At 40.2% G+C, this 9,954-nt stretch overlaps 1 protein-coding gene across 1 annotated transcript; it reads right to left on the bottom strand.

Annotated features, from left to right (window-relative positions):
- Nucleotides 1-329: 329 nt before the first annotated feature.
- Nucleotides 330-4,341, bottom strand: LOC106570497 (cation channel sperm-associated auxiliary subunit theta). The gene is made up of 6 exons (XM_014142901.3): nucleotides 4,269-4,341; nucleotides 4,043-4,166; nucleotides 3,801-3,901; nucleotides 3,408-3,600; nucleotides 3,134-3,219; nucleotides 330-2,863 (listed from the first exon to the last, which is right to left on the bottom strand). Exons 2-6 carry the CDS (start codon nucleotides 4,152-4,154, stop codon nucleotides 2,717-2,719), a joined length of 639 nt encoding a protein of 212 aa, XP_013998376.1. The 5' UTR covers nucleotides 4,155-4,166; nucleotides 4,269-4,341; the 3' UTR covers nucleotides 330-2,716.
- Nucleotides 4,342-9,954: the final 5,613 nt, after the last annotated feature.

Genomic DNA, 9,954 nt, shown 5'->3' with positions numbered 1-9,954 from the left:
ATAAGCAAATTAAAAATGAATATCGTAGTCATTTTTAACAACCTAGGCTAAGAAGCAAAATTCGGTTTTCCACCAAAATAATAATTATTGCAAGTTTAAGAATATGTCGCAAGAGAGAAGATAAATCACACATACTAAACTCTCCAGATCATTTTCCGTCAATTGATGTTGATTTAATTTGTTTTGACTGTTATGATTAAGCAATAAGGCCCGAGGAGGTGTGGTATATGGCCAATATACCACAGCGAAGGGTTGTTCTAAGACATAGCCCTTAGCTGTGGTATATTGGCCATATACAGTGAATTCGGAAAGTATTCAGACCCCTTGACTTTTTCCACATTTTGTTAAGTTACAGCCTTATTAAAAAATGTATGAAATAGTTTTCTTCCTTCATCAATTAAAAAAACCACACCCCATAATGACAAAGCAAAAAGAGGTTTTTAGACATTTTATCAAATAAAAAAACGGAAATATCACATTTACATAACAATTCAGACCCTTTACTCAGTACTTTGTTAAAGCACCTTTGGCAGTTATTACAGCCTCAAGTCTTCTTGGGTATGAAGCTAAAAGCTTGGCGCACCTGTATTTGGGGAGTTTCTCCCATTCTTCTCTGCAGGTCCTCTCAAGCACTGTCAAGTTGGATGGAGAGCCTCTCCACAGCTATTTTCAGGTCTCTCCAGGAATTTTCGATCGGGTTCAAGTCCAGGCTCTGGCTGGGCCACTCAAGGACATTCAGAGACTTGTCCCGAAGTCACTCTTGCGTTATCTTGGCTGGGCTCCTGAGTGGCGCAGCGGTCTAAGGCACTGCATCTCAGTGCAAGAGGCGACACTACAGTCCCTGGTTTGAATCCAGGCTTTATCACATCCGGGCGTGATTGGGAGTCTTTTTATTTCAATAGGCATAGGCTATTGACTAAAATCTGGGTTTATAATTGCAATTCAACTTTGCAATGGTTTGCTGAGCTAGATGCAGGTAGCCTATAGCCCCTGTCAGGCAGACATCTAATTTCAGGGAAAAGTCCACAAAAACTGGCATTAAATGTGGAGAATGATACATTTGCGATAGAGCTGTGACCATGATCACAATTGATGACTTCCAAATGAATTAACCAAATATGGCCATTAACAATGGCATAATAACACAAGGCTACAACAATAATCTGAGTTATAGGCAATTTATTAAAACCGTTTACCAGCTCCAGGTGGGCTGCACAAGTGGCACAAATTGATTTGCAATGACACCATTGACATCGTAAATTCAACACATGTATTGTATCAAATGGTAGGCTATACCCTACAATGCCATATCAATTAATACCCTACTTGATGGCCAACAAATGCAAATGTCCCCTATCATTCTCCACATTTAATGTCATTTTCATTGTGGACTTTTTCCCCATAACAGAAGCACGCGAGGAAGTTCCATAACTTCAATTTCAAACCCTAGAACTGAGCATGAGTAAAACCCTTAGCTTGATACGGTTATCCATGAGAAAAGCCGACATTAGAATGCAATTTAGAATGTATCTCAATCAATCAAATGTATTTATAAAGCCCTTTTTTACATCAGCAGATGTCACAAAGTGCTATACAGGAACCCAGCCTAAAACCCCAAACAATGCAGATGAAGTCGTTTTCCAATGCTTTGTTGCCGTTATGTAAGTTCTAACGCGCTAATATGTTTTATGGAAAAAGGATGTCTCCATAAAGACATATCTAAATAGCCTACCTACAACTGGTAAAAAGTTGTCATGACGTGTAGCTCTGTCGCGGTGATAGTGCTGCCTCTGCAGCAGCACTATCACAACCAGTGCTCTCAACGCACACACACACCCCTCTGGCCCTCCCCCTCCACACCACTCACTCTAACAGCCTAGTCACTGCCTGATAGTCAGCAGCAGCAGGTCACAATGAAATATACTGTATTAATAGATTTTTAAGATAAATGCCATGGCGGCCGCAGTGCAATTTAGAAGTATTCCAAAACTCTGCCCCCACAAATAGATTTTCACCAGCGACATCGTTTTCAAAGTAGCCCAATTGGCTAGAAAATCACGAACATGGCAACCCTGATTATATACATTTTTTATAACCTTTATTTAGCTAGGCAAGTCAGTTTAGAACAAATTCGTATTTACAATGACGGCTTACCCCGGACGACGCTGTGCCAATTGTGCACAGCTGGGACTCCCAATCACGGCCAGATGTGATACAGCCTGGATTCGAACCAGGGTGTCTGTAGTGACGCCTCAAGCACTGAGATGCAGTGCCTTAGAACGCGCTGCGATATACACACTGGCCCTGTTAATTTACGTGAATGTCTGTTTCTGTATTTTCATTGGGTCATTCTAGAAGGAAGGCGGGATCTGGCTAGTAAAACATTGTTAGTTTCATTCTTACATTCTCAAGAACTGTGTTGGTGTTAAAGGATTCTTACTGTTCTATGTTGCAATGTGGAAAGAGCAGTCACAGTGGAAGCAGAATATTAGGGATGGCAACATGATTTGATAGACTTGGTTGTCGAAGACCAAATCAAAGATTTCAAGAGATATTTCAGAAAACTATCATGAAAAAGACATGCAGAGACATTTGATTACAGTTAGAAACACAATATTTAAATTTGGTCTGTTTATGGAATATGGATAGGGTAAAGGCAACATGGCAGGGACACTGACAGCACCACGTGATTGATCACAGAGGAACTTCCTCATCCTCAGACAGGTGGATTGTTGCGATCATTGTTAGCAGACAGGATGATTTTGGGCCTGTGGATGACAAGGTGGCGTTTAGAAGTGTCCTGGTAGTCAAAGTAATTGAGGTTGAGTTTCGTCGCTATCCTCCTGCCCTGGCACTCCAAGAGCTGTGAAATAAATATAAAAATATTCTGTAATAGAAGTGGATGAGCAAGGGAATGGAATGGGCAGTGATATAGACCACATACTACATTATGGTCAGATGTTTACAAAAAAATATGATTGGTTGATGAGAAGCAGGCCAGGGCCCATATCTAGGATCAGTTTTGCCTTCTAGATCATCATGAATAGCATTATATGGACAGATCCTAGATCAGCAATCCTACTCAGACACTTCGTCATCTAGTGGCAATAGTAATTCTACTCAGCAATGATACCTCATATTTCTCTGAGAAGCCACTGAGTTCCCTCTCATCAATCTTGTATCCATTCAGCATCAGCTTGTACATCAGCAGTACCTGTCCTGAAATTATGTCATGAACATTAACCTGCAATGCCTTGAGACTTAAATCAGTCCTTTTGCTGGACATCCATTCAAACTATCTCTTCACTTTTGTTTTGATTATCTGAGCACCAATAGCCCATGACTGATATGAATGAAGGATCACAATTCCCCACTGACAGAAAAGAGTAACAGTACTAGGACCTCACCACTCTTCTGCGCTATCATGCGTATGTAGATCTGGTGCAAGGGGCCCCTGTGGCGTAGGTGTGTGTGGATGTAGTAGCGGTACTCCTTCTTCTTGTGATCGATCACCAGGCGCCGGCGGAAGGCCCCGGAACAGACCAGCCACAGAGAGAGACACATGCTGAACACCAGGAACCCAGTATACTTGTGATGGTCCTGAACCAGGAAGAGGTAAGCTTAAAGGTTATGGTAAAGGTCAGTCGAAGGGAGAACAACTGAAGAAAGGACTAGGACAACAGTTAATGTTATGAGATTTATAACTGCTCACAAAAGGAAAACTAAACATGTGAGATGTGAAATAGCATGTCGGGCAATTTCAGGTTGTGTGCCTATTCCTCATGGGAGCACTTACACACCCCAAACTCCATGTTCATGTAACAGGCAGTTCCAATGGTGGAGGCGATCAGTAGCAGTGAACCTTTCCAGATGTTTTCATGCAGGTATTCAAGAACAAACACTGCAACAAATCATATCACCATCAACCAGAAAACCAACCAAAGGACCATTTGAAAAAAAATCAACTGAAACAAAATAATTTGAGATAGCAATAAAAGAACAGTTAAATAGAAATGAGAGACGTCAACGATAGATCTCTTACCGTCCTTCACTGTAGTGAATGGATAGCAAGGGTTGTTCTTGATCTTGTCTGTGAGTGCTTGCTCAGTGGCGTTGAACTGATGGTCCCACGTGCCAAAAATCCCGATAGTCATGGTGCTAACAGGCTAAATGGAGAGGGTTACATGAGAGAAAACACAATGTCAATAATTGAAAGTTGCACTACAGTGTTATTTTAGTGTAAAGAGTGTATCATGCAAAATACTCACACTCGTTGTTATGCATGTTTTAGTCAAAAATACATGTTCTGAAACCAAATACCTAAACCTTCTGCCTCCTACAGTGGAAGATGGAAGACAGTAAATTGACAACAATAGGTTGTTATGGTAACTAAGTAATTATTGTTGTCTGATAACATTCTAGAGCCCTAGGATTTCTATTCTACTGAGCTCCCCTAAAACAGAAAGGGTTCATAGCCCAAAGCTGTGAGCTGAAATGTCTTACAGCGTTCAATGATTGTCTGGGGTTGCAGTTTTGCTAAATCTGTCCTCAGGGAGTTAAATGTGGTGTGATCCCCAATTTTAGTATCACGTGAATGTGCTCATTAGATAGCAAGGTCAAGGGATTATTATTAAAAGTAATGTACATATAAATCATTTTCTGAATGTGGCTGCTGTTTCATGTTGGCTTGTGAGTGTTTTTGCTACCTTCCTGTGTAGCGAGACAGCACGTTACCACTGTTATCGGTGTTCTGTCAACAGGACAGTTGTAAATCATGTAAATTATGTCAAGACCTCAGATTTTAGAGAAACAACAAATCTCGGTACATTTAAGTGTCTTATATCATCTGAAAGCTTAAATTCTTGTTAATATAACTGCACTGTCCAATTTATAATAGCTATTACTGCGAAAAAAAATCCATGCTATTGTTTGATGAGAGCTCCTAACAACAAAACACTTTTTTTCACCGCAATAGGTTTGATAAATTCACCTCTGAAGGTGAAATGTGTACTTATATTCTGAAATCTTGCTCTGATTTATCATCCAAGGGTCCCAGAGATAACATGAAGTGTCGTTTTCATATCCTAAAAAGGTCCATATAGCATGCACAATCGATTTTGTATTTCCACTCGTTCAATTTGCAAAGAAAGGAATCTGTGAAAATCTCACAATAAACGTTGTTTCAACGAGTCAAATCACATTCGTATGTATTCCTCAGAGATCCTAGAAGGTAACAAGACTTCACTATATCATTAAGGGTGTAGTATATCCTATAAGACACCATATTTGGTCAAAGAGCGAGGCCTTCATGGCACGCTAATGATGCGGGCGGTCAACACTTGAATGACTGTATCTTTGTCAAATAAGCACCAATTGGGGTCAAACAAAGCTAGCTAGATAGCCAATGAGCTGGGCTTTACGGGAGCATCCGGAAACCATGTATATGTCGTAAAATGTAGCTACTAACCTTGTACGACAGCATGCCTTTTCATTTTGGACAAAAATAAGGATACTCAGAGTTATAAAGTTATGAAAACTGGTTGTTTTGCAAATATTGAACTTATAATATGGCTACTACTACTTGGAAAGCTAAATCAAGGTCCAAGTATACAGATTTGACGATATTCTTGCAGAAAAATGTTATATGAATGCGAATGTCTCCTTCACAATTTGCCCAAATGTACCTGGGGACTTCACACTAAAAGTCTTGTAGTTCACTCATACTTCAAGTTATCCATCTGAAATGTTGCACATACACTGCTGTCATCTTGTGGACACTATCGGAATTACAACCAGAGTGATGGCAAGAACTGTGACCTTTCTCTTGCATTTAAAAAATGGTCGTAGAAAAAGACTGTTTTTTTCTTTGTATTTTCTTCCACCAGATCTATTGTGTTATATTCTCCTACATTTAATTCACATTTCCACAAACTTAAAGTGTTTCCTTTCAAATGGTACCGAGAATATGCATATCCTTGCTTCAGGGCCTGAGCTACATGCAGTTAGATGTCATTTAGGCGAAAATTGAAAAAAAGGGGGCTATCCTTAAGAAGATTTATTAAGTGGACACATCATTGGCATTGAGGAATACACCACATCAGTCATTGGCTTCATCAATAAGTGCATCGATGACGTCGTCCCCACAGTGACTGTACGTACATATCCCAACCAGAAGCCATGGATTACAGGCAACATCCGCATTGAGCTAAAGGCTAGAGCTGCCGCTTTCAAGGAGTGGGAGACTAATCTGGACGCTTATAAGAACTCCCGCTATGCCCTCAGATGAACCATCAAACAAGAAAAGCGTCAATACAGGATTAAGATTGAATCCTACTACACCGGCTCTGACGCTTGTCGGATGTGACAGGGCTTGAAAACTATTATGGACTACAAAGGGAAACCCAGACGCAAGCTGCCCAGTGATGTGAGCCTGACAGATGAGCTAAATGCCTTTTATGCTCGCTTCATGGCAAGCAACACTGAAGCATGCACGAGAGCACCAGCTGTTCTGGATGACTGTTTGATAATGCTCTCGGAAGCCGATGTGAACAAAACCTTTAACCTGTCTGGGCTAGGGGGCAGTATTTTCACAGCAGGATAAAAAACGTACCCGATTTAAACTGGTTACTACTCTTGCCCAGAAACGAGAATATGCATATTATTAGTAGATTTGGATAGAAAACACTCTGACGTTTCTAAAACTGTTTGAATGGTGTCTGTGAGTATAACATAACTCATATGGCAGGCAAAAACCTGAGAAGATTCCAAGCAGGAAGTGGCCTGTCTGAGAATTTGTAGTTCTTCTTTCTAGTCCCTTTCGAAACTACAGTATCTGTGGGGTTACGTAGCACTTTCTAAGGCTTCCATTGGCTCTCTAAAGCCTTCAGAAAGCGGATTGAGGCATCTTGTGTCTCTGGGCAGAGTATAGTAACTCAGTTTGTCAGTGGTCTGCCTGGTGACAAAGAGATTGGATATGCGCATTCACGCGACCATGCTGTTTTTTCTTTTCCTCTTTGAATGAATACACTATTGTCAGGTTGGAATATTATCGCTATTTTACGAGAAAAATGCCACAAAAATTGATTTTAAACAGCGTTTGACATGCTTCTAAGTACGGTAATGGAACATTATTTTTTTTTTGTTTCGTAATGCGCTCGCGCGTTACCCTTTGGATAGTGACCTGAACCCACAAACAAAACGGAGGTATTTGGACATAACTATGGATTATTTGGAACAAAAACAACATTTCTTGTGGAAGTAGCAGTCCTGGGAGTGCATTCTGACGAAGATCAGCAAAGGTAATACAATTTTTCTAATACTAATTCTGAGTTTAGTGAGCCCTGAACTTGGCGGGTGTCAAAATAGCTAGCCGTGATGGCTGAGCTATGTACTCAGAATATTGCAAAATGTGCTTTCACCGAAAAGCTAATTTAAAATCTGACATAGCGATTGCATAAATGAGTTCTGTATCTATAATTCTTTAAATAATTGTTATGTATTTTGTCAACGTTTATGATGAGTAATTTAGTAAATTCACCAGAAGTTTTGGGTGGGAATGCATGTTTTGAACATCACATGCCAATGTAAAAAGCTGTTTTTGGATATAAATATGAACTTGATTGAACAAAACATGCATGTATTGTATAACATAATGTCCTAGGAGTGTCATCTGATGAAGATCATCAAAGGTTAGTGCTTCATTTAGCTGTGTTTTGGGTTTTTGTGACATATATGCTTGCTTGGAAAATGGCTGTGATTGTTTTTGGCTATGTACTCTCCTAACATAATCTAATGTTTTGCTTTCGCTGTAAAGCCTTTTTGAAATCGGACAATGTGGTTAGATTAACGAGAGTCTTGTCTTTAAAATGGTGTAAAATAGTCATATGTTTGAAAAATTGAAATTATTGCATTTTTGAGGTTTTTGTATTTCGCGCCACGTTCTTCCATTGGATATTGGTGAGGCGTTCCGCTAGCGGAACCCCTAGATGTAAGAAGTTAAATTGGGTACGTTTTTCATCCGGCCGTGAAAATACTGCCCCCTAGCCCAGACAGGTTAACCATCGCTGTTGGTATTCAGGGTCCCCTTTGCATGAGGGAACAGCAGCAGTACAATGTAGGTGTTCAGACACTTCCCAGTTAGCATGCAATGGTAAAGAAAGGGATCGCTCTCTCAGCTGTCCCTAAACATGTTGATCATTCAAGTGCCAAGCATAGTAACAGTTCATTAGGCACGGTAAGATTCCATTTTCCCTCGATCCCAATGACAATCCTTCAATACAGGCAACAGATAAATTAATTTTTTCCACATCAAATCTCTTCCTAATACATTTTTGGGGCAGGCAGATGAATACAGAAATCGGTATTCATCTCCATTTCCCCTCACCCCATATCTAGGAGAAAGGTCAAACATTCTTCAGAGGGAATTCCAGATGCTCCAACTATGCACATTGTTTTCTTTGAGGGAGAACAGATAGGGCAGACATTTTCAACACCGGCCCCAGTGTCCAAATGTCAGTAAGGGGGTTTTGGATTGACAAGGTGGTCAATTATAACATTTGACAGGTTTCTTCTGGTTCTTCATTAGTTTCTTCTTCTGTTTCCACCTCATCCTATGTTTGGTAGCCCCCTCGACGACCTCTTCGTCCAAATGTGTTGTCCACCTGCATGCCAACAGGTGGGGAAGGCCAATCGTTTTGTTGTTCTTCAGGGCAATTTCTTGAGAAATACCCTAACTTCGCACTGTTGTAGCAGCTCCAGTCTCTCCCTCCGTCAGCTCCAGCAGGGGTCCCTCGGCCTCTACCTCTTTGGTTTCCATGGTTACCACCATTTCATTGATGTCCTCTGCCTCATCCATAGTAGTACATCAGATGTACCTTCTTCTCATCCTCCTCTTCTCTGGTTCCACTTGTTTTACCATCAGTCCTCTTACAGGTTTTATCTTTTGCATTTTCTGCTTCCCTTCCCCCATTTAAAAAAAAAAAATCGTCCCATTCCACTTTCACTTCATTATTCTGTCTCTTTTCTCTCAAGTCGGCTTCTCACAGACTCTAGTTTATCAGTGCTTAGTGTCTCGTCAGCTGGGAAATCTCCATCTGTCCATTTGGTCCAATCTTCTGTTTGGTTCAGTACCCCCTACTAAATTTCTTAGCCATTACTTTACACAGCCCCTTTGGTTCCCAGCTCGGATCGTCCCTCCTGCTCTTATGATTTCCATAACCCATATTTTAAACATTTATTTTTTTGTAAGAAAAACCTAAAAATGTTCCTCAAATTAAGACATTGCTTTCACAACCACGCAGCTTTCACGCTGGAGCAAATCTCCTGTTCAGCAAATTAGTCGATCACACAATACATTGCTTTAACAAATTCCTCCCATACACTAGTGTTCCATTCATACATCATATTCAGTAATAGTACTCTCTTCTTTCATACATAACGTTATAGATCTAAAAACTCAGCTCATACAGAACTGGTTGGGGTATTCATTCACCTCTTTAACACCAGAGCTAGTCTCCAGAAAGCTCTCCTTCAGTCAGTACTTACTAGCTACATTTCAATTCTCTTAATATCCACATTTCAATCCATCAGCTTATTATCCAAATGTCTATCAATCAGCTTAACACATCCTTTCCACACTCACACAACTTTCACATCCACTTAGTACTATTCCCAAACACTTGGTAATCTCCCCTATTACCTATTTGCATTTTCAACGATTCTCTTATTGTTACTTGCTATGCACCATATGTAACACCAAATGTTCTCTTGCGCTACTTCCTATACATATATAACACCACGTGTTATTAGTAATGGCTGCAGACCATGTAGACACTGCTCTTATAAATGCCAACAGACAGCTGCCATTTTTTTTTTTTTCTAACAAAATGTTAATACAAATTAATTTAAATTGACTTACTGAAATTCATTAGACATGTCCCTCAGAGGTTCGCAGAT

The sequence above is a fragment of the Salmo salar genome, chromosome 14 (assembly GCF_965601325.2).
Source record: "Salmo salar chromosome 14, fSalSal1, whole genome shotgun sequence".
Taxonomy (NCBI): Eukaryota; Metazoa; Chordata; class Actinopteri; order Salmoniformes; family Salmonidae; genus Salmo; species Salmo salar.
Note: the sequence above shows the minus strand (reverse complement) of the source record. Positions and strands in the feature narration are given on the sequence as shown.